Here is a 25,351-nt window from a genome sequence, read left to right as displayed (position 1 = left end):
AAACCCTTTTCTTTACTACTTAACCCTAGCTTTCTTCTTTAACAGAGGTATCTCTTTCAGCTAACACAGCCAGAAACCTAACAAATATCTGTGAACACGGCGCGGCGAGCATACCCCGGCCGAAGCGCCGTCACATGGTGCATAGCAATAGCTTCTTAGCTTCCTGAAGCCGAAGCCGAAGTAGGCGGTGTTTCCGGTTGCTATTGGTGTACATGTCTTTAGCGTGCTCCTGAGTCGCCAACCTCTGGCATCTCTTCTCCAGAAAAGCAGTAAATTGCTGGCTTGTGAGTATACTGTCCATTGACGATCATTCCTCCCACTTGGTTTGTGTGGCGCTGTCCACTTTCTGTTGCAGAATGCATCAGAATGCAGTCAGCAATCTGCTCCGTTGTCCCCACATTCTGCAAAGCCCGCAGATTGGCATTTACGGTATCTGACAAGGACCAGAGTTGGGACATCGACATAGGCCTCAATACGCTGCACACCCAGAATGTCAGTGACATGTGCTTGAAATATTAGACGCTTGTTATTGAAACGTTTAAGAATGTCTGGGGCCATGGGATAGCTGGCGTGGTTGAATTCTAGCGAAGAGATCATGAGATCGGTGCTTCAGCTTCTCCACATTCGTTAGTTCAGAATTCTTGTCAATTATAGAGGCAAACAAGTCCCAAAACGCGGCATACTGCGCTCAGCACCCACAAGCTTAAATTCCGGCAGGTGAGGCCGACTCTGCACTATGACCATAGCTGGGGCTTCTCCAATTGAGAAGATTGTTGAGCAAGAATACATACTAATCTCTACAAATGACCACGCACTCGTCAAACTCGTCTCTCGAGGGACTACCGATCTCATCGAGATCGATTCTTTCCAGGGCATTAGGATTCTCGTTGAATGAAGCGACCAGATCCGTGAGCGACTTAAGTCGCAAGTTTAACTCCTCCAGAATGAGGTCGCCAATCCTCTCCTTGCCGAAAGCCTTTCCAGTTCTCCGTGCTATCCCTAGCATGGATTCCACTTTCCATCAGAAAGAAGCCATTGTGTGTCTTCAAAAGACGCACTTGTTTTAGAGTCACTGAGACACGTAGAGGTTGACATCCGGTGAACAACCGAACAGCTTGACATGAACTGCACAACCGATCGCAGCGTGCCTAAAATCAAGCTAATCTTATAGTAAGGCGATAGCGAAAGAGTTTTTCGATAGACCCGTTCTCGTAGATTCAAGGGGTTTACATATTAGATTTGTGGTAAAAGTGGATGTGTGTAACGCAGAGAAGGAATCGTTTCTGACCCCATAATGTATATATATTCTTGATCAGCATCAATAGCAGAGTCGATATAGCCAGTCTGTCTGTCCGTCTTGTTTGACTCCTTGTCCTCAGAGACTATAAGAGCTAGAGCAATAACATTTTTTTCCAGACTTATCACACTGCATCAAGTTTGTTTCAAACTTTTTCAACGCCCCCTAACGCCTTCACATATAACAAAAATCTGTGGCATCCACAATTTTGAAGATACAAAAAAACGGAAACCGCATTTTTTACTAGATTGCTGAATTTTGATCAGATCAGATTTTTATAGCCAGAATGAGGGTATTAATTTTGCACCTTCCATTTCTGCAGCGCTAACTCATTCTCTCTATCGCTCACACACTGTGTAAGCACTTGTCTCGTGCGTCCACTGGCGGAGGAGATGTAGAATCTACATAGTAGATGTATTTCGATGAAGATGAGATTTGAGCTATTTATTTTAGGAAATAATAGCTTAATTTAATAATTTAAGATCAAAGGTTTTACAGTTTACTTTTTTATGCAGCGTTAGTGTAAAAACTTAACAAAAAGACGATACACACTTTTCTTTTAAAACATTATGAAAAATATTATACTTGCTATAGTAAAAAGACAGATATGTATAATACTACTTAGGATAGCTTGCCAGGAATGATTTTTTAATTTCTTATTATACGGTTAAGATTACTCATATTTAGTTTTAGTATTTCAAAAATTGTTGTACCAAAGTCACGAGACCAAATATTGATGTGTAATCATAAAAATTATTAAAGTTTAAATTTATTATGCAAGAGTAGGTCCGTCACAATAAACTACATTTAATTTACAAGTACCCCTATTTCGGATTTTTAATCTGAACTGAACTTGTAAAAAAAAATTACGGTTCTAATTTTTCTCGCAGCGATTCACGTTTTCGGGTATTTGACATTTGTCTACTATTATTAGCGACACTGTGGTTAAATTGCACCAAACGTGGCTTCTCCTGTGATACAGCAGCAGCAGCTTGGTTTTTTGGACCAACCATAAAGAAAGTATGCACCCGAGGTTTATCATACTTCACGGGTATTCTATCAACATTTTTATTACTTTGTGATTCATTAACTGCGCTGTCGAATTTTGGCGTATTGGGATGCCAGTTAGTAACATTAGGTCGGAGCCTGGTAGGAATCATATGAGCCTTTAGCTCCAGTTCCTTTGTATTAAATACTTCACAGTCCACTTGCATTAACATAATGTCGCCGTTGCTGGTGGGATCTCCTGTAGGCAATAGTAATGACATTTTAGGTCGCTTACTGTTATTATATTTGGATGCTGGAAGTAGTATGTGATCCGTGTTAAAAGAAAGCACATAAAATGTATCATCTTTTCTTTTTATGCCATTAAACAATGGGATGTGTTCCTTTTTATTGTTAAATGCTCTATTTATACTAGAATTTATTTTCCTTCGTCGTTTATCCTCAACATCAGGACTATAATCGTTCATATCCATGTAGATTTTACGTTTTCCCTGGTGTTGTGGACTTTGGACTTCAGGTTTCAACTCAATGTAGTCTTTCGATAATTTAAACCCGTGTGGGTTGTTTTTCTCAGAAGTAAAGCCCGAAGACATGTTTAAATTAAAAAAGTCATTGCTGTTAGCCCATTTTTGCAAATTCTGAGCGATTCGGAAATAGTCAGACTGGTTAACTGCAGAATTAGAAGAATTGCAATCACCATTGCACTTTTTTAGAGATGAGTACGCCAGTGGTGGCGGTTCGTTGCCAAAATAGTTTGTTGATGTATTTTTAGAATTGTTTTTATCTGAGCTAACAGTAATGTTACGCCTAACCGGACCTAGAAAATGCAGAGGGGGAACTGACATTTCATCCGATTGACTCTTATTCTGGTTAACTTTGTCGTTATACTCTTCTTCAGTTTCTACCCAAAGTAGACGACGACCAACAACCGTAGGGTCCGGCACAACATTATCTAGATTTCCACCATCGTCATCAACGCTTTGCTTGGTAAGAAATGACTGAAAACTCCCAGCATTCATAGTTACCATAAAAGCCATAGCAAATAACACCGCCACATTTTTTTTTACAGTGGCTGCATTGATTTTCCGTTTTAAAAATTTTGGCTTAGGTGCGATCTTTACGTGGTGGGGCTCACTCCTCACCGCAGCAGAACTTAAAGAATGAAGTACAATTTCACTTGAGTTGCCGGTGCGGCATTTGCATGTTTTGGCCAACGTGACTAACTGGGTGCGCAGTGTTGTGTTATCCTGTAGAAAAAAGAAGAAAATAACAGCTATCAAAATAAATCCAGACACTTTTTACACCCGTACTCAAAAAGTTAATTAGTTAGATTTGTGGTTAACTCATTAAGAGCCAACTTTGTTTTAAACCAAAAATTTTGAAATCTTTTGTTGCTATTTAAGAAAGAGGACCATAAGGAACTCAAAAAATATAGTACTTTAAAAGAATGAATTCAGTTTAGAAAAAAATTGTTTTTTCTTTGGGTACAATTGCAAAATATGGGGGTAATACAGTCATTTGAAAAATAACATTACTCGAAAGCGAACCCGCTGTGGACCAAAATGACTTTTTCTGATGGATTTCGAGATTTAAAAATTTGTATAGTACAATCTAGGTTTTTTTATGGTTTAGTTTTTTTTAAAGCATTTTCTTTTAGAGGTAGTGCTTCTATTTTTCACATAACTTAAGTATCTTAGATCTGGTTTCAAAGTTCCTTGCAGTTCTAAAAAGCTGAACGCTGCAGCTATAAATGCGACCCAGACACTTTTTAGCTGCAGGTTAACTCCTGGAAGATATTAAGCTTTCAAATTCAGAATTTCATATATTGTTGCGGTATTTTTTCCCGAAATTTTTACTTTAAAACCTCAGAAAAAGTCGGATTTATATCTGCATTTGTTAGCTTTTCAGAACTGCAACGTTCTATGCAACCAGATATAAGATACTTAAGCTATGTGAAAAATAGAAACACTACCTCTGAAAAAAATTACAGATTTGTAAAAATTTTAAAAAAACTAAACCATAAAAAAAAATCATAATTCGTTAAAAAATTTTAAATCCCGAAATCTATTAGGCGTGCACGTTTTGTCGCGAAAGCGCATCTGCAAGAAGGTTTTCTTCGCCGGACTTATAGTGGATTTTGGCTTATGCTCATCGATAAACGCTTTCCAGCGTTTGATTTTTGCGTTTGGATTCCTGTCGGATGCGGCAAAAGTTAGATGCTGGTGATCGGTAAAGATATTAATGTCTTTAGTGGCGCACAAATATTGTCGAAGCTTGCCTAAGGCACATACTATGGCTAAAAGCTCCCTTTCGTTAGTGGCAAAGTTTTTTCATTGTCCTTCAATGTCCTTGAGATCATTGTTATAGGCTTACCAACTTGGGATAGTACAGAACCAATTCCATTTGCAGAAGCATTTTTTGTCGTTAGATGAAACGGTTTCTTATAATCGGGATACATAGGCATGACATCTTCGGATGCCAAAACGTTTCTCATTTTTTCAAACGTGTCGCGCTTCTTGGTGCTAAAATGAATGGGAACCGTTCTCGCCCTTTAGGATTTCCGTAAGTAGCTTTGCTATAGAGGCGAAATCTTTTACGAAACACCTGTAGCTAGCCAACACTAAAAAGGATCTTGAATGGCTTTGACTTTTTCGGGGCCTGTTTTCGCTCAACGTCTGGTGACTATAAATGCCAGATCTTAAAAAATTGTGTTTTCTCTAGAAACCTTCATGTTGGCTTCAATTAAACTCTTTAGTACCCAATCTATGTGGCTAAAATGGTCGAAGTAAACATAACAAGTCTTGCCTATTTGCTCGCGCAAAACGTCATCAATCGTTTTTTGGAATATGCTCCCGACGTTTTTTTAACCAAATGGTAACCGACAGTACTTATATTTGCCACCATTTACCGAATTTCACGACCTTGTTCTGCCAGGACTATCTGGTGGTACCCTGACTTTAGATCTGAGTCGTGAAATACCTGGCGTTTCCCAAGTTCGGCTACAGTTTATTCGTTTAACTTTCTAAAGTCAATAACCACACGGCCTTTTTTATCTACTACCCAGGTGAGATTGTTATAAGGGGATCTTGAAGGGCTTATAATTTCGTTATTAAGCAACGATTTTATTTCGTTACTGACAAACTCTGCTACTCCCAACGGGAGTTGTGGGCTCGTTGTTCTCGGAGCGGATCGTTGCCACGACCGTAGTGTTAAACGGTAGAAGTTCGTTTGTGCCTGTAAAAGCATTCATTCTGTTGATAACACTAGTCAACACGATTTTTCCTCAAGGAACAAAACGAACTTTTTCTTAAAGATTTGGGGCTTAGAAATGGTTTGATGATATTTTTTTTTTTTCTATGGCAGAACTTTTTTTTGAAGAATTTTAGAAAACTGGTATTTTTTTTTAAGCTTTTTTCAGAGGTAGCGCTTGTTTTTTTCACATAGCTCTAGTATCTTACGTCTGGTTGTAAAGAACTTTGCTATTTTGAAAAGGTAATTAAAACAGCTAGAAGTTAAGCCCAAATACTTTGTGATTTCAGCTTACCGTCTGGGAAATATAAAGCATTGAAATGCAAAAATGATGATTTTTGTGCGGTATTTGTTACGAAATTTTGACTTTAAAAACTCAGGAAAAGTCGAAAAAAAATTATATCTTGTGTCCTCTATTTTTTTGTGTATAGGTGCGTTAATTTGGCGTCGTTTAAGGTATCGCTCATTAAAATCTTTGGAGAGACTTTGGAGCTAAAATTCGTTAACCAAACCTAAAATATGAAAAAAATGAACGAAATGAAATGAAGATGCTTTTACGGCGTTGTGTACTTGTATGTCGTTGACGTTTGTAAAGTTAACGTCTTCGCAGGTGTGGTACGTCAGGCTTTTAGACGTTGTACCATATTTTATCTTATTCATTCCTGCGTCTAACTTTGCACCAACCTGCGTTAGCAGATCAAAGCCTATAATACCGTCAAACAGCGTTAGCGTACTCAACAAGAACGAGAAGGAGCGTGTGAGTCGCTTCTGGGGACGCGACCCTACTTATACCCGTACTCAGTCAGTATATATATTTGTGAGCTTATGATTTTTTAGAATTTTAGAATTTAATACAATATTTTACATTTTTTTGCTACATCTGTTATCTACATCTATATCTACTATGTATATTCTACATTTCCTCCACTAGCGGGCGGTCGCGTGGTGGTCTCTTGCCGGAGGAAGCGGGGGAAGCAACTGAACCTATTTTTTCTCCTTCTGGCTATAATTATGATCCGATCTAATTCAGATTCGGCAATCTGGTAGATATGGGCATTCTCTACGATACTACGTTTTTAGTTTTATCGTATCTTTAAAAATTGAGCCTGCCACAGATTTTCCTTCTTTGTGGGGGCGGAAGGGGGCAAGGCGAAATTTTGAAATACACTTGTAGCAGTGTGATATCACATGAGTCTGTTGCTATAGCTCTTATAGTCTCTGAGATCTAGGCCCTCAACAAGACGCACAGACAGACAGACAGACATGGCTATATCGACCGGCTATTGATGCTGATCAAGAATATATATACTTTATGGAGTCGGAAACGTTTCCTTCTCTGCGTTACACACATCCACCCACATTTATCACAAATACAATAACCTTAATTTTTTTTGAGTACGGGTATAAAAATTGGGACGTTTTGCCGAAAATATTGATCAGACATTTTTGCTTAATTTCGTTTGAATCTTGGACTGAGCTCACAGGGAAAGGGGATTCGACTGGTACCACGCCTTTTAACTCTTTTACGGGTTTGACGTAGTTTTTAGCCGCTCCTGTGTCAACCAAGAATCTTAGTGTTCGCCCAGCTTGCTTCCGCTCGACAAACGGTAGCCGGAGCGCTATCTAAAAAATTCACTTGCTCGCTTTCGTGCGGCCACTTCCTTCTGCGTCATTTTCTGCACGGCCTCTTCAGCTACGGCATTGTGGGCGGTCGGATCTGGGTCACGGCTTTTTTGGGTTACATTATTAACTTTGATTCTTCTGATAACTAGTAGGCTTTCGAAGTTTCGATAAAGATGGGTATACATCAGGGTCGGCACACAGGCTCACACATTTTTTTGGTGCGTTTGTGTGCGAAGACAACAGACACGAAGTCAAATACGTTACTTATTTCTCTGCCGCTGCGAAAGCCGAATAATTGTGCATAGGGCACACGAATGCTTCTCTGCCGCTGAGGCAAGTGAGCAGAATATGATGCCGTTTGTGCATAGCCCGAAGCATGTTTCTCTGCCGCTACGTCAGTGAGGTAGAATTTTTTCTGCCGCTACGTCAGCAGCGCAGAATAACGAAACCACACGAAGTCTTTACCCTGTACGTGTGCCGACTGCGCTGCCCGAAATTTTTTCCTATGCACAGTGCCTACGGCGCTGCCGGTATACTGGTATACATCCATCGGTTCGCCTTGGTTTGGTTTATTCTTCTCTTCAATGCTCTTTGCATAGTTAGCCGAATAGGCGTAGCGCTCATGGTTTCATTCTACCTCCTGAGCCAAAGCCAGCGCAGATGGAAAATCAGGCGGATGAGCTGTAAACAGAACGTCTGTGAGGTTCCTTCTCAGGCCGCCTGCAGCGGGCGATTGTTCGCATATGTGAAGTCCAATCTGCTAATAATTGCTTCAAATTTAAGAACCGTATTAAATGATGCCAGGACAGAGGACAGGACAGTCTGAATTTGTAATTTAAATATTCTGAAATAAGTTTATTTTGGGGACCTCCCCTGATATATTTATACTTATAGTTGCAGCCGCTAAATCGATTTGCTGCTTAATTAGCACGTTCTGCACGTCTAAGGCCTGTAACTCTAATTTAATTCTGCTCAGTTCAGTGCTCTGTCCCGCTAAAGCTGTGGCGACAGCCCTCTCTACAATGCTTTGAACGTCGGCGTGATCCATTTTTATGCTTTACTTTGCTCTACCATGTATTTCGTGTCTAGCTGTTCATTAATGTGTTGTACGGAACCGAGAAAAATAACTGGAATAATGTAACAATTTATATTTGAAAAAATTACTTTAAAAAGATGTGATTTAATTCTTTGCACTTATTACAACATTAATTAATGGCACAATTTCTGAAAAACTGAGGACATTTATTCCACATTAAAATATTATGGTAAATTAAACGAGCGGGAACGTTGTAAGCTCTACTTTCATACTTGGGACTCAGACGGTATATATGTATGTATATTAGGCTGGGCCAAAAAAAATTTTTTTTTCATATCGTCATTAATCAGTTATTGGCAGTAAAAAACCTGCACAAGTTTTTGCGAACTAGTTAACTAAATATATTAACCTCAGCTAAAATTCTTGATTTTCACCAATCGTTAATTTTTTAACAGTAACTAAAAAAAAAAATAAATATACCTTATTATCAATATGAACTAGTTTCTAAGTTTCAATATTATTTGAAAAAACCGACGAATTCAATTTTTATACCCGTACTCAAAAAAGAGTTAAGGGGTATATTAGATTTGTGGTAAAAGTGGATGTGTAAAACGTAGAGAAGGAAACGTTTCCGACCCCATAAAGTATAAATAGCCGAGTCGATATAGCCATATAGCGATATAGCTGTCTGGCCGTCCATCTATCAGTCTTGATGAGCGCCTAGTTCTCAGAGACTATAAGATCTAGACTAACCATATCTTGTATGTATCTTGACTCATGTAATATCACATTGCTACAAGTGTATTTGCCCCATCCACACAAAGGACCAAAATCGGTGACATTCTCCATATATCTACCAGATTGTCGAATCTGGTTCAGATCGGACTATTATTGTAGCCAGAATGAAAACATAAATCCGCAGTTGCTACGCTACCCACTTCCACCTGTTTACTTATTCTTGCTTTCTCTCACACACTCTTCCTCGTGAACCTCGTTCATATGCTTTTGAGACACTTCCAGTATTAAATGTGATTCCTTTTTGGATAGCTTAAATCTTCTTTTTTTAAATGACCTTAGACAAATACCCATAAAATCTGCTGAAAGTAGTGTTTTTTAAGAAAATCTAACAAATCATCGAAACTCAAATTAAAATCAATGTTACATGTTCTACATATTTCTTGGGGTTTAATATTAAGCTTTTAGTACCGGCCGGGCATGGATCAATAGAATTTAAGCATGAACCACTTCCCAAAACTATGCTCGTGTTGACGTATTTGAAGTTGCTACAATGTATTTGTCATTACCCCATAAGTTTTCGATGAGATTGAGATCCAGGGACTGGACATGTCCAAAATATTTTCGGATGAAACCCAATTCCTAGCTAGCTTTTGTGAGTGTTTTATATCAATATCCTGATGATTTTTCAACTGTATTATGTATGTAATGTATTCTAAAGTATGTTTACATACACATTTTTTTTCAACACTCCAACGACAGACTTTAAGGTACTAGTTCATATGTGTTGGGCCCCATAGTGCTCAGCACAGCATGCCTAATGCTATTTCTTTCCATGATTTTGTTTGGTTATCGGATTTCTGTGGATTTCAAATATATTCTCTGAAGTTCATTTTACCATATAATAGGACTTTACCATCATCAGTCAAAAGTATTTTTCATCACTGTGACACAGGCCAGTCCGAATGCGTTTTTGCTAACTTGAGTCGTGCACCCATGTGTTCTTTAACCCAAATAACCCGGAGCTTTTTGGGACTATAAAATTTGTTTCATAATTTTTAATGATAATGAAGGCTTGCCTTCAACCATCTTCGACCATCCCCGAAAAGAGAAGATTTTTGCATAAAAAATCGATTTTCAATCTACCTATTTATAGTTAATTGGGTTAGGTACAATAGTGAAAGTGCATACAAATTAGTTTTCAATTCCATTATACTTCCTGCCTTATGTTTTTAACCTGGCTCTTATGTCTCTTCTGGACCGAGCAATGATTTTTTTTACGCTCCAAACACGAAAGTACCTTTATGCCCAAAATATTTTTTTTCATCAAAATATTCAATAAAATAAACTTAATAATGCCGACTTTTTAAAAAGAAATTTTTAGTTTTTTTATTTTTGTTAAATTTTTAACACTCAGCACTACTATTTCTATGAACAACAGGGTTGTATGGGTATTTTTCTTAGGTGATGTAAAAAAAGGAGATGTAATGCAAATGAAACAAGATTTCTTCGAGGTTATAAGCTAAGCATTTTCAGCTTTCCAGAAAGGGATCACATGTTCAATTTGGAATATTGGAAGTGTATCGAAAACAGTCTTGAGGTGCGGCACTACTATTTCTGTGAACGTAGCTGTACTTTATGGGGTCCGAAACGTTTCCTTCTGTGCGTTAACACAACCACTTCGAACACAAAACTAACATATTCCTAAACTACTCGATTTAAATATCCGGGTATAAATATCATTTATTTAGCTAATAGTACAGTAAATCTTACTTACTCCTTTAAGCGTATAGTTTTCTCGTTCAAGTTTGGTTATTCGAGTCTCCAATGACACAACGTACTCCTTCTTTTTTTTACGGGATAAGGAGGCAGATTCCCGATTCTTAATCATACGCTGCTGTTTTTTATATATCTTTTCATCTATTGACACACTATCAGAGGCTTCCGTTTTTACGCCTCCTTTTATATGCATGCTCCCATTATAACACATTCGATTTACACATTGTGGATCTGTTGTCTGTTGGTGTTTTAATTCATCGTGCGAAGCTTTTGATGTTTTTGAATTGACTGTTTTTATAACCATATTAGGAATTTGAGAGTTGCAGCCCCCAACCTTATAACTTTTTTTTCCGTTCAAGTTTATCTTTTGCATCAGCGCTTTGTAGTCATGAGAAGAGAGAAATATTGTCTTCGGTTTCACAGCATTTGCCGTGGAACCTTGTACGTCAGCAGGCGAAGAATTTTGTGTTCGTGAATCCATCCATTCAATATTAATTGGCTCAATGTTGGTGACAGTTGAGGCAATGGGCCCAATGTTAGCTTTCTTCGAATTAAATTGCGTTTCTTGCTGTTTACAAATATCGACTGCAGATAAAATAAAATTCCTACTAGTCTGATCAGTTGTCGAGTTTAATTTGTGAACAGCCTGCATAGCTGACTCAACGTCAATATGGTCGTGAGCTTTGTTGTGTGATGCATCAGATATATCGCTCTGTACTCCACTCGTCGAGCTCCCGCTAGAGCTGCTACAACTTCCTGTGGGAGACGGTGTATTACGTTCTTTCGAATATCGTAATACATTATCGCATCTGAACTTAGAAACGTTATCATCATTAAGAAAGCTAATAAAATCTTCGAAATTATCCGGATCCTCGGCAGACGATGTGGAAGTAGTTCGTTTCGCAGAGTCAAGCGGCCCATTGAACGGCGAGAGTGTGTCCAAATTATAATCTAAATCATGGCTTTGTTGATTTGATCCGTGATACAAGCCAGAAAATATATCACCGTGAACTTCAGGTATCAATGCACTCAAGTCCAACGAAGAATCAATATGCGGTACTGATGAGTTTAACATATCGTCCAAAACACTGTTATTAAGCTCATAATCAATGGGCGATGGGTCCATCAACGATAAACCGTCTAAAAAAGAACAAAATATATTTCTTTTCTTTGGAAACTAAAATAAGTAATTTTAAAATGTCACTAGGGATTATATTAGGAATAGGAATTACAAAGGATATAGTTTTTTTCCAAACTTATGTAACAGCGTCCGTATTTATATTTCTAAGCTATCTAGCTCCTCACTTTTAAAGTGGCGGCCTTCAAAGGTAATCGTACTTACATCATTCTTGTGGCACCTACACTAGTTTTTGTTTTCATAAACCAGTAGGTATTTGATTTCTACTGCAAACTATATCGGGAGTGCCACAAATTTCCATTCCAACTTTCAATTCGGTCTGTGGCAGCTCCGCATATTACCCAATATTTACGAAACTACATCAAAAGTACGACATTGGCTGTTACGCGCAAGAAGCGACAAAGTTTTGTTCAGATACTTTCAGAACTGAGGCAGTAGTTTGTATTGAAACAAACGGACGCGGCTAGTCGAACATGCTATTTTTTGTTGTTTGGTTATGAATATATGTAAACACAAAATTGAATCACTGAATAAACTAGGGGAATGAAAGTTATTTTGTGAATAACGGATTGTTCACAAAAATTTCTGGCAATCTACTTGTTTTCATGTGCCTATATGTATGTAAATGTACATGTTCCTACGTTATGTACATCTGCATATAAGGACAATTTAATGTAAACATTATTGCAAAACAATGAAATTAGTGTCAATCATTGTCAAACTTACTGTAAAAACAGTCATTATCATCCATGATATTATATGTACATAGGATCAGGCGGCGTCCAAATTTGTTTCAAACATATTAATTTTGTCTACGAAAGCAAAAAAATGTAGTGATGCAAAAATCTAATCTTAACAAAGTACAAAAATATCGATATTTTTATTTGTGAGTTCAGCTATCGAGTTAAGCCTAGTACCAAAGACTATAAAATATGAAGATTTTGCATGAGCTACTATAAAGCTGTTCTAAGGCGGCGTTTTTCATTACGCCCCATAGACAGACGGAGCGCGCGGAGTTTGTTCGCCTATTCCGCATCCCTGACCGCGACCCCGCTTCCCGACGGCATCGTCTGTTCGTCAACAACGAGCCCAGCGAACTCGATACAGCTCAGCTGATACCCGCGCACAGTGGGGCCTTCTCCCAATTCAGCTTAGTAAATTATTAAGTGAATAATAGTTAAATACATAAATTATAGATCATAAGCTAAATTTCTGCAGTTCTCTGGTATATGTACAGTGGGGACAGCACTTTTCCAAAAATTGTGATCGATTTTTACACACTTGCAATCGATCAAAAATACGCAGCGTTGAATAATCTCAGCTCGTGCTGGCAAACGCTTCGCTCGGATCACTTTCTTGCTTTAGGCGTTTCTTGCTTAACTTATTTAGAATCACTGAAAATAATTAACATTAAATAAACTCTGCTCCTGCTGGCTAACGCCTTGTTCGGATGAATTCTTACTTACGCACCCAAATCGCAACTTCGTAGAACCGGTTTACACACATACATGCAAAGTATATGCATACATGCATATACGCACACAAACGCAATTCAACACATGTGCATGCTGCGTGCCGACCGCTTGAATAAAATCATACGAGCTGAGTTTACTCATTTGCGTCTTTACTCATAATTAATACGATCATTGCTGAGCCGAAGCATGAAGCACGAACGAGCATGAATAAACTCAGCCAGAATAGACGAAGGCCCAGCTTGAATGATTAAAAATCTACAGCGAAGTTGTGCGCATTCAAAAGTGTATCCGTTAAAGCTGAGCGAGTTTATTCGGTTTCTTTTTATGTGTAAACGTATTTGCAATCATGATGAAATTATACAAGGTTGTCCCTCGCGCACCGCTCTATCTTTTCGAGGCCTATTTTGCAAATACAAGAACAAACTTCACTGTGATTGCATGTGTGTGAGTGATAAATTGGATGTGTGTGAGTATAAATAAGACCCGAAAGAGAGGGAATGGACAACCTTGTAAAATTGCATCATGTTTGCAATCATCCGATGCCGTTCTCTGACATATACACAACACTAGAATATTACTGGTTTTGCTTGAGGTCAGCGCGAGCCGAAGCATTAATAAAGCCGAGGCGAGGGATATCCCAAAAAAGAATTTAAGTACAAGCCCAGCGCGACCATACCATGAAAATTAAATGGGTTTTTATTCCTCATGCAATATCTTTGTAATTGTATAGTATTTGTAAGTACTCAGATCTACGAAATTTTTTATCGACCAAATATGATATTATTCATGAACATTTATAGCCTCTGCAGACTGAGCCGATTCCGTGGGGAATGGTGGGAATTTATAATAGATGTGATTGATTCACACTGGCTTCAACCACCATCAATGGAAAATTGTATTTGCTGGTATTCGTTAGTATGTTGCTAGCCGGTCGAAAAAGATATCAATATTCTATCTTTCTATCAAAAAAACCAAATTAAATATTTAAATAACGAAGACAAATAAAATCTAACTAAGGCAGATATATGAAGGACAATTATATGGATATTATATCTTACTAGCATACCCGCGCGCTTCGATGCTTACTAAATGCATTTAATGTTTTGGAATTCATCAAAATTAAACAATTATAACACTAGTCAACACGACATTTCCGCTGTGGCCCAAAATGACATTTTCTAATAGGTTTCGGGAATTACAATTTTTTAAAGAATTATGTTTTTTATGGTTTAGTTTTTTTTTAAATTTTTTTTAAATCTTTTATTTTTCATGTTTTTTCAGAGGTAGTGCTTCTATTTTTCAAAAAACTTAGATTTCTTATATCTGATTACATAGAACTTTGCAGTTCTGAAAAGCTGGCAAGTGCAGCTATAAATCCCACCTCGACACTTTGTAGCTGCAACTTAACGCCTGGAAGATATTAAGCTTTCAAATTAAAATTTCATAATTTTTCCGAAATTTTGACTTTTAAAACTAAGGAAAAGTCGAAAAAAATATTTCTTGGCATGCATTTTTGGTTTTAGATAGACGCATAGCTCTTGGACGATATAAACATAATCATCAGACTTGCTGTTTCCAAGAAAGTTTGTTACTACCATTCGGAATGAGTTCCAAGGTGCTTCTTCATTCTTAGATAAAATATTTGAAATCAATCGTCTTTTAGTAATTTTCTTATTTGGGGACAATCAAATACTCCTTATTTCACTTTTGCCAGCGATAGACGTGGAAAAACAACTTTTAGGTAACGCATTGCTGGTAAGCTGGTCCCAGCTTAAGCCTAGTACTCAAATCCAAAAAAAACACCTTCCGAACAGAATCAGGGTTGATATTCGTATGAAACCGATAAGACAATTTTTCGGGCAAAAACTGTTTTCTAGGGATTGTACGGAGAGCAGTACTCAGATCAACAAAAAATGAGAAGGAACGTGTGACTTATACTTATACCCGTACTCAGTCAGTATTTACATTTTTGGGCATATCATTTTTAAGAATTTTAGAATTAAAAAAAAATTTTACATTTTACATTTTTTTGCTACATCTATTATCTACATCTACATATATTATGTATATTCTACATCACACATGTAGATTATACATGTACCATTTAGATTCTACATCTCCTCCGCTAGGGGTTGCTTGCGCACTGAACGCGGCAGAGTGTGCGAGCGAGAAGGAAAATGAGTTGCTTGGTCGTTGGCAGGAGGGGGCAATTATGATCCGATCTGATTCAGATTCGGCAGTCTGGTAGATATGGTCATTCTCTACGATAATGCGTTTTAGTTTTATCGTACCTTTAAAAATGTGCCTACCACAGATTTTCGTCCTTTGTGGGGGCGGAATGGGGCGGGGCGAAATTTTGAAATACACTTGTAGCAGTGTGATATCACATAAATCTGGAAACAAAATTTGGTTCCTCTAGCTTTTATAGTCTCTGAGATCCAGGCGTCAAATAAGACGGACAGACGGTCAGACGGACAGACAGACATGGCTCTATCGACTCGGCTATTGGTACCGATCAAGAATATGTATACTTTATGGGGTCGGAAACGTTTCCTTCTCTGCGTTACACACATCCACTTTTACCACAAATCTAATATACCCCTTAACTCTTTTTTGAGTACGGGTATAAAAAAGGTCGGTATATACTAAAAATGAATCCCAAGATATTTGCTGTTGTTGCTGGTAATTTTCTATCCCCCTCGAAAGTTATATCAATCTATATTATAAATTTGTAGTTTTGCACAAACAAATTTGTACTTTTCTATAAATAGCTTCCTCAAGTATTAAAAATTAATCAAACAAATCTTAAATTTGGTCAAAAAGTGTGTGTTTGCGTGCACCAAATTGCATGCGGGTTTTTTTTTTAAAGGACAGCCAGAGTATGTGGCATTGTTTTTTTACAAAAGTTATTACATTTCTATAAAAAGGCTAAAAAAAAAAATTATTTAATAAAAAATCTAAAATTTGATCTAAAAATGTGTATTTGAACGCCTATTTGATTTGATTTTGTGTCATTCTGTAGAACAGAACATTTTATAAAATATCTATCATAAAATGAATTTTGGTTTTTATAAGATTTTGTGTGAAAAATTGTTTTCTAAAAAAATTGCGTAAAATTAAACCAACCTGTGTGGCTTTTAAAGTTAAATGCCGTTACAAGTTGTGGCTTCAAGGAGCCGTGAAAGTAGCCAAGACATTACACATCGAAATGAAAATAATCGTCTACGCACAGCAAGGTCCCGTTCAACGGAACAATGATACAACAACAACTGCAAATTAACGTCGTGATATACAAAATCTACAAGGTGTTGCGTTCCGGAAAATAGTACCACCGATTACGTTTCTCATAGGCAAATTATAATTGGTCCAATGAACAACCGTTGTCACCATTTTCAGGCATTCAAATTTAAAGGTGAAGCAGGTGGGATTTGCTGGGCGAGTGGTAAAGTGAAATTGCCTGAATTGGGCAGCCCCCCACAACCATTGAGCACATTACTTAATGGATTGAGTCTTAATGAGTCTAATCATTTATTGAACAATATACGAAAGTATAATTCGAGTTTTTAATTGACATCTTTTGGCGCCACAAATATCATAAAAGACAACTTCATGCCAACGTGGAAAGTAATGAAATAGTAATAGTAATGAAACAACGAAGCATTGATCGCTATTGAAGACCTTTGCTTAATAATGGCAAGCAAAGCATTAGCTCAATTAGGTATGACAGCGCCTAATCGTGAAATACACGACCTTTTCAACAAAGAACTGGAGCGTGAACAACAGTATGATCATGCCGAGCTTAATGCGTTTGTGCAAAACAATGAGCCACAGTTAAATATCAATCAAAGAACGGTTTACGACCAAATATTGCGAGCTATCGAAGAACAACATGGTGAACTGTTCTTTTTGGATGCAGCTGGAGGTACCGGAAAGACGTTTGTCATTTCAATTATTTTGGCCACCATTCGAGCACAAGGTAGAATCGCATTGGCTTCGCCTGGCATCGCTGCCACATTATTAGATGGTTGTTGCGCGGCGCACTCTGCCCTTAAGTTGCCCTTGAATTTGCAGGCTGACGATAATCCTATATGCAAGATTTCAAAAATATTTGCAATGGCGAGAGTGCTGCAGCAATTCTCTCTTATTGTATGGAATGAGTGTACTATGGCCAACAAGAAGTCACTGGAAGCTGTGAAAAGACGTTGACAGATATTCGTGGAGATATCGATTTTTTGGTGGAGCATTGATATTGTAACCAGGTGATTTCAGACAAACATTGCCTGTAGGAACAGCTCCTGATGAAATTAATGAGTGTTTGAAAACATATAATGTGGCGCTTCCAAATAATTTTTGCACTTTTGTGTCATGGAAGGAATACTTGATTCAGAGTTTGTTTCCAAATATTGTACGAGATTATAGAAACCATGACTCGTTGAAAGAGCAATTTTGGCCGGAACAAATAAAGATGTCAATTAGATCAACGCATCTAGTTTTAGTTCTATCCCAGGAGAAATGGTTGCGTATAGGTCGAATGATACAATTATCAATCAAGATGATGTTGTAAATTATCCAGTCGAATTTCTAAATTCATTGGACTTACCTGGATTGCCGCCATACTATTTACAGGTAAAAGTTGGAGTCACCATAATTATGCTGCGGAATCATAATCCACCGCGACTTTGCAGTGGTACAAGACATGCTATGAAAAAAGTTATGACTAATTTACTTGAAGCAACTATTTTTACTGAGAAAACTTTGTGGTGAACACGTTTTAATTCCAAGAAATCCTATGATTCCTACTGACATGCCATTTGATTTCAATCGACTACAATTTCCGATTGGTCTTGCTTTTGCTATGACTATTAATAAATCACAAGGACAGTAGTTGCAAATTTGGAGCAACCGGTATTTTCATATGGTCAACTGTATGTAGCGTGCTGACGAGTAGGCAAACCTTCGGCATTAATTACACTACTCGACAAAATTGAACTTTTTTTTGTGCGTATTTTTTACAAAATTTTGATTTAAAAAACGAAAAAAAATTGTATCCTGTGACCTTTTTTTGTTATAAGTGCATTAATTGGCCGTCGTTGAAGGTATCGCTCAATAAAATCTATCGAGAAACTGTGGCTAAAAGCCAAACGTAAAAAATGGAAAAATTTAACAAAAAACACCCTTTGGAAGGTTGCGGGCCCAACTGCCAATTGTCTGTGTTTTTATACCCGTTATGAACGGGCGCTTGCGTACAGGCAGTGTGTACGAGCGAGAAAGCGAATGAGTAGCGTGGTCTCTTGCTGGAGGAGGTGGGGGAAGCAACTGAAAATTAATTTCTTTATTCTGGCTATAATTATGATCCGATCTAATTCAGATTCGGCAATCTGGTAGATATGGCCATACTGCGTTTTTAGTTTTCTCGTATCTTCAAAATTGTGGCTGCCACAGATTTCCTTCCATTGTGGTGGCGAAAGGGGCCGGGGCTAAATTTCGAAATACACTTGTAGCAGTGTGATATCACATGAGTCTGGAAACTAAATGTGGTTGCTCTAGCTCTTATAGTCTCTGAGATCTAGGCGCTCATCAAGACGGATGAACAGACGGACATGGCTATATCGACTTGGCTATTGATGCTGACCAAAAATATATACACTTTATGGGGTCGGAAACGTTCCCTTCTCTGCGTTGCACACATCCACTTTTATCACACCTTTTAACTCTTTTTTAGTACGGGTATAAGAAAAGTCATTTTGGGCCACAGCGGAAATGTCGTGTCGACTAGTGCTATCATTTTTAATTTCGATGAATTCATAGACATTAAATTCATTTAGATATAGATATAGATATAAAAATATAAAATAATAAAAAAAAATATTAATATGTATATACCAGCCTCGCGGGACTGCCGTGAAGCATTGTGGAAACTGTGCGAAAAGCTTCAGGGCTCCAGGTCTAAAGCTTGACTCTATGCCCTTGATGTAGCTTTTGGTGCTCGTTGCCTGAACCAACAGGATTAACGGCTTTGCTACGTTGAAGAGAAGTATCCTGCTCGTCGACTTCGTGCCTCTATTGCTTAGCATCATGCGGGATACCGCCATAACGACGCCATGTGCCTTCCGGTGTATCTCCTGTAGGTTCTCTCTGAATGATAGCCGGGTGTCAAGCATGACTCCGATGACGATGTGACGATGCAGGCTCCTTCTACAGTTATACTCGCCGTCTCAACCTGTATCCTGCTGCTACCAACCACCTATGGTTCTGATGGCCTCGTTTATAGCACTTTCCGTTTCTGCGATTGTTTTCTTGACGTCAGCGACGTCATCAGCAAATCCCACAATCTCTTCTCCGGCTTGAAAGTCTAGGCTCAAGATTTCAGCATACATGGTATTGATTGTCCCGGATTGGTGTTGCTTTATTTAGCCTTCTGATGATAATGCTTTCCAGCTTTCCTTGCCTGCACTGTCGAAGAGGCAGATGGGAATGTATGTCGATGGATTCTCTGAGTCTTTCGCTGGTTTTGTGATCAGCACCAGCATTAGCTGTTTCTATCTCCCAGGGAAGAGTGTCTGAAAACATACTTCTGGCCAGTTTGAGAGCCCGATTTGAAATGCCGTCAGGTCCTGGTGCTTTGCTGTTTGGCACTATCTGCGGTACTTTGACCATCTCTTGTGTTGCTACCGGCGCTCCTGTTTACCTCTCTGTCCTGCGCTGGAAATAGGTTCCTGACGATCGTTTCCAGTTTTCCGCTATATGTTGGCGCGGGTTATTTGAATCCGCTTGTCTTCGTCATGATCACTTTGTAGGCTTTGCCCCAGAGATCATTTTCTGCTTCGTTCCAGAGCTCTAGGAAGAATTTGCTTGTTTTGATATCTTTCTTCAGCTTCTCCCTCTTTTGGGTGTATGCCACTCTGAGGGCTTGGAAGTTTTCTGCTCCGGGGGTCTATGGTATGCTTGTCTGGCGCCTATGCATTTACGGCGGGCCTCCTCTATAAAATGGTTCCACCACTAGATCGGCGTATGGCCCTTTTTATTTATTTATTTATTTATTGAAAGAGGATCAGCAACTATCTGCTAATATAAACTATGATTAAAATTAAAGGAAAAAAAAGAGGATATAAGAAATAATTAATAACTAGAGGATTGCAGGTGCAGGTATATCTTACTGGCTATAATTTTAAGGGATAATTCAGGGGATAGGGTATGATAAAGATTATTATAATTAGAGCATAAAATTCTAAAAGGGTCGTGTTGAGCGTAATTAGACCTACAGAAGGGTAAACAAAAAGGACGAAAGGTACGGGTAGGTCTAAGGGGAAGTCAAGCTGGCCAAGAAATGATTCTGAGTCAACAAGCCCAACTAGGAGCTTGTGTAGAAACATAACGCCGTTACAAATGCTGCGATGGCGCAATGAAGGGAGGTCTAAAAGTTGTAGCCTCGATTTATAAGGTGGCAAGATTCTATCTGAGTCCCAGTTAAAATTACGTAATGCAAAAACGAAAATTTTTTTAGACCGATTCGAGAATGGACTGTTGCTCCTTGTACTGTGGACTCCACACACAAGAACAATATTCCAGAATCGGACGAACCAAGAAGACGTACAGTGTTTTGGTGACATACGGGTCGTCAAATTCCTTCGACCAACGCCTTATAAACGCTAGAACACCCTTAGCTTTATTTACATTTACAGCTATATGGCTACTAAAACACAGTCTATGATCGAAAAGAACTGAGCTCGAAATTCGTTCGAGAGCATGATTCGCTTCCGCTTTATTTCGCAGATATATGGCTATTGAAACACAGTCTATGATCGAAAAGAACTACAAAGTCATTTAAACTCAATATTCTTTCGACGGAATGATTTCCAGAGCGTACGAGAAAAAATGTGGAGCGCGACGGTAAAAAGTCATAAGTTTGCATTTAGAAAGTTTCAGAAAAAGGAGATTTTTTGAACACCAAATTAGCAACTCATTTAGATCGAGTTGAAGGCGTTTGTGCAGGTACCAATCAGAGTAGGAGGGATAGATTTTAACATCGCGTACATTAGTGTAGAAGAGGATGATATAACTTGAGGAAGGTCATTCAAAAATAAGATAAACAGAAGTGGACCTAAATGACTACCTTGTGCCACTCCTGATGTAACATTAACAACATTTGACAACACATTACTAAGCAAAACACGTTGTGTGCGGTTAGAAAGATATGACGAGATCCAGTTAAGAATATTATTGGGGAAACCAATCAAAGAAAGCTTGTGAATGAGCAGAGAATGGTTCACGGAGTCAAAAGCCTTGCTAAAATCCGTGAAAATTACGTTTGTTTGCAGTGAGCTTTGAAATCCTCGGTTAATTGCAGAATAGAACTCGAGAAGGTTTGTCGATGTTGATCGATGTTTAAAAAACCGTGTTGCGATGGAGATATCAGACTACTGCATAGGTGTTGCGATTGCCTGGTAACAAGGAACTCAAGCAGCTTTGGAATGGCGAAAAGCTTTGCAATACCTCGGTAGTTCTCAATGTGAGATCTTGAACCCTTTTTGTGGAGCGGAATGATGTAGGATTCGTTCCAAATCACTGGAAGACATGACCGTTCCAATGATAGCACTACTCGAAAAAATCCAACTTTTTTATATCTATACAATTTTTTAAAGAATTATGGTTTTTTTCTATTACAGAATTTTTTTTTGAAGAATTTTTTAATTCTGGTATTTTTTTGTAAAGCTTTTTTCAGAGGTAGCGCTTCTTTTTTCACATAACTCTAATATCTTACGTCTGGTTGTAAAAGACTTTACGATTTTGAAAAGATAATTAAAACAGCTACAAGGAAGCGTATAGAAAAAAAAAAGCATTGAATTGGAAAAATGCTGATTTCTGTGAGGTATTTTTAACAAAAATAAGTTCTGCCATAGAAAAAAAAAAATTATCATCAAACCATTTCTAAGCCCTAAATCTTTAAGAAAAAGTTGGTTTTGTTCCTTGAGGAAAACTCGTGTCGAGTAGTGTAGGTTGAAAAGATATGTCAAGGGTTTGCATGAGGACTGCGCACAGTGCGAACGAGAAAGAGAATGGGAAGCGTGGTCGCTGCTAGGAGGGGGCGGGGGAAACAACTGAAAATTTATTTCTTCATTCTGGCTATAATTATGATCCGATCTGATTGAGATTCGGCAATCTGGTAGAGATCATCATCATAATCCATGTCCAGCAACATGATAAGCTTCTGCAAGAATATGTTTTGCTGCTGAATCACATTCCCATCCATTGCAATGTTATTTCTATACATTTTAATTATAAATGTGAACAAATTTTCACTGCACGGAATTGTGAGCATCAGCTTCTCATGGATGGTGGATGGTCTCTGTGTGAATCGGTGTTTCAAATCTTTCAAAAATTCCCACCATTACCCCGGGATGGGCTCAGTGTGCAGAGCGCATAAGTTAGTCGTAGAAAAATGCTTGGTGTGATTTTTATGCACAACCTGATCAATGGTGACGTAGATAGCCCTGACTTATTGAGCCGCATAAACTTTACGATTCCTATTAGATCTACTAGAAGCTTTATTCCTTTGTTCCTTCCGCTTTGTAGATCAAATTTTTCCTTGCACGAGCCATTTAGGGTCCGATGCTCGGACTTCAATTCCCTGTACCATATAATATCAACCACTAATTCCCTTCTAATTCCTCTTCTTAAATCACTAATACTAACATACTTTTCCCGTAATTAGAACAATTTCTTAGCTATCTTTGCATTTTTAGCTCTTTGAGTTGTGTTTAGCTCTAATTTCCCTCGAATTTTAGTCTAACACCTATCTTTCCTGCATGCTCTCGAACGGTTCGGTAACACGCGTCGCGCGTCATGCGGCAGCACCCCTCGTTCGGTTGGGCGGGAGAAGGGGCTGCGTTTCTGCCTGGGATCCGCGCGCAAAAGGCGTCGACTTGGTGTCGCATGGGCCACTTGATGGTGCAGTCATTGCATATCAACGTCCAGACATATGATGGAGCACTGGTCTGAGTACTAGGAAGAGTAATAGGGGGCCTATTCTTTTTCTTAGCCTTTAACTCTTTAACTACCAAATGGCCCGGCCAAAACTTGGCGGAACAAATGGTTTCAAATTCAGTTGGGGAGACGCTTATCTTGAAGAAGATATGAAAGATATCTCCCTGGCGTAAGAAAAGTTTAATTTTTCCACCTTTAAGCCGACGGCTTTTATTTTGCTTTGTATAAAAGCGGTGACATCATTGGATGTGAGGTCAGGGGCTAGCCGCGAGACAAAAACTTGTCGCTTTGGTGGGACTCCCACCAGTGATTTTGGCACCACAGGCCTAGTACCTGTGATGCCAGTATCCGGTGGTCCTGGATATCTATTAGCTGGTGGGAGCGAAACTGATGGGATAATTAAGGAGTTGGGTGCGGACTCGACAGACACGGATGCTACAGACATGGCTACCTGCATACTCTCTGAAGTGACGCATTTGGCTCCCGAATCTGCATCACCAGCAGCGATCGTTGCCCTTGGAGTAGCAAACGTAATCAACTGCTGCACTAAGGGAGTGGTCGGAGCAAGTTTTTCAGACGCCGGCGGACATGAGGCAGTCGGCACTTACAAGTTCCGCGGAGTAGACCTCTTGCGCCTCGGAGACTCAGAAAATTCCTTATTGATGTCTTTTATTTTTTTTTAATTCGGGAAAAAAAGTTCAAAACATATAGCAATCAGACCACTGTGCAGAGCAAATGCTTAGAGCAATGCTTAAAGCGTAATCGGTAAAAATAAGATGAGAGAGGAGAGTGGTTGCAGCAACAGCTTATAAGTGAGAGCGTTACTGCACAAAAATTTACAAGAGCGAGAGAGAAAGAACAGTTATTGAGAGTTAGGTGATAGAGAGAGTGATAGACGGCAATAACTACGACAAAGAGCGGCTAAATGTAATGAAAGAGCGTACTTACGAAAAGCAACAACACAAACACACGACTAACCGACGCACAAAATTTATTAAATAAGTTGTGTTTTTACACAATTATCAGGCATGCACCCGCGGTAAAAATTGATTTTAATGTAAGTTAGTTAGAGTGTTAAATTATAGATCAAAAACACCGGCTGTTTAAGTTAAACAAAAAGCAAATGCGGAGCGCAAAACAAAAACACGTCTGGTCACTACGAAAGAGAAAGAACGAACGAAGCTCACTTCCCAGGATGCACCGAGGTTGCTGACGCTACAACGCATTAGGACCTAGCAACTGAGGATCAGCATCTTCCAACATCCTTTATCCTCTAAGAGAATCCACTGGGCTATAGACTCCTTTGTGGGTATAAAAGCACCTGGACTAGACGGTATATTTCCAGCCATGCTACAGGTGACCAAAGACGTGATCACCCCATGGCTCTCTTCAATACTCAGCTTGTATAAGCACAGGGTATATCGCTATCCATTGGAGGACATCGAGGATTGTCTAGCTTCCAAAAGCATGAAAGTGCAGTCATATGAGCCCCAAGGATTATAAAAATTTATTTTAATTTTTAAAAATGCACAGTGGATCCTTCAAGGGTCAGAAATAAGAATTTGTCAAGAACAACCTGTAATTAAAAGAAAAATAAAGTCACAAAAATAGACGAAAAGTTAAGCTGATAGGCTAAAATCAATATTGAAAAAAAGGTATTAACTTTAATTATTCTAATTTGGCATTGTTTAAAAATTTTGTGCTTACTGAATATTAGAATTGGCTTTGTGGCTCCGTATGTGCTTTCTCGTCCATGTTAATCATTTTCATGTAATGTTTTACTTGTGATCTCCGCTTAATTCTCCAATATGTCTTTTTTTTTTTAGTATTATTAAAGCTTTTTAGATTATAAAATGGTTTCATTCAGCTGCCAGATTGCGCCAGGGTGGTGTTTAATTTATTTAAGGAGAGAAAACCGAAAATTCAGACGAAGTTTCATACAAAATTGGGTATAGTGGACAAACCCAAAGATGGAGGTAAAGTATCTTTCAACGATGGAAAAATCGCAAGAAAACTCTTTTCCAATTAAG

The 25,351-nt window shown here is 38.5% G+C and overlaps 1 protein-coding gene across 13 annotated transcripts in view; it reads right to left on the bottom strand.

Moving 5' to 3' along the window:
• LOC111077304 (cyclic AMP-dependent transcription factor ATF-6 alpha) overlaps positions 1 to 12,700 on the bottom strand; it is a 161,079-nt gene extending 148,379 nt beyond the window's left edge. For 10 of the 13 annotated variants that reach the window (XM_041594405.1, XM_041594407.1, XM_041594406.1 and 7 more), the window contains exons 1-2: positions 12,589 to 12,695; positions 10,723 to 11,864 (exon numbers count right to left, since the gene is read on the bottom strand). In XM_041594405.1, coding sequence (XP_041450339.1) covers positions 10,723 to 11,864; positions 12,589 to 12,613 — 1,167 coding nt within the window. In that variant the 5' untranslated portion in view covers positions 12,614 to 12,695. Of the gene's footprint in view, positions 1 to 1,765; positions 3,550 to 10,350; positions 10,655 to 10,722; positions 11,865 to 12,588 lie in introns of those variants that run through there. The other 3 variants (XM_022371518.2, XM_022371520.2, XM_041594404.1) reach the window with 3 other exon arrangements.
• Between the last annotated feature and the right edge of the window lie 12,651 nt (positions 12,701 to 25,351).

Source organism: Drosophila obscura, unplaced genomic scaffold (genome assembly GCF_018151105.1).
Source record: "Drosophila obscura isolate BZ-5 IFL unplaced genomic scaffold, ASM1815110v1 contig_25, whole genome shotgun sequence".
Taxonomy (NCBI): domain Eukaryota; kingdom Metazoa; phylum Arthropoda; class Insecta; order Diptera; family Drosophilidae; genus Drosophila; species Drosophila obscura.
The sequence above is the reverse complement of the archived record's forward strand: the minus strand, read 5'-3'. Positions and strand labels throughout refer to the sequence as shown.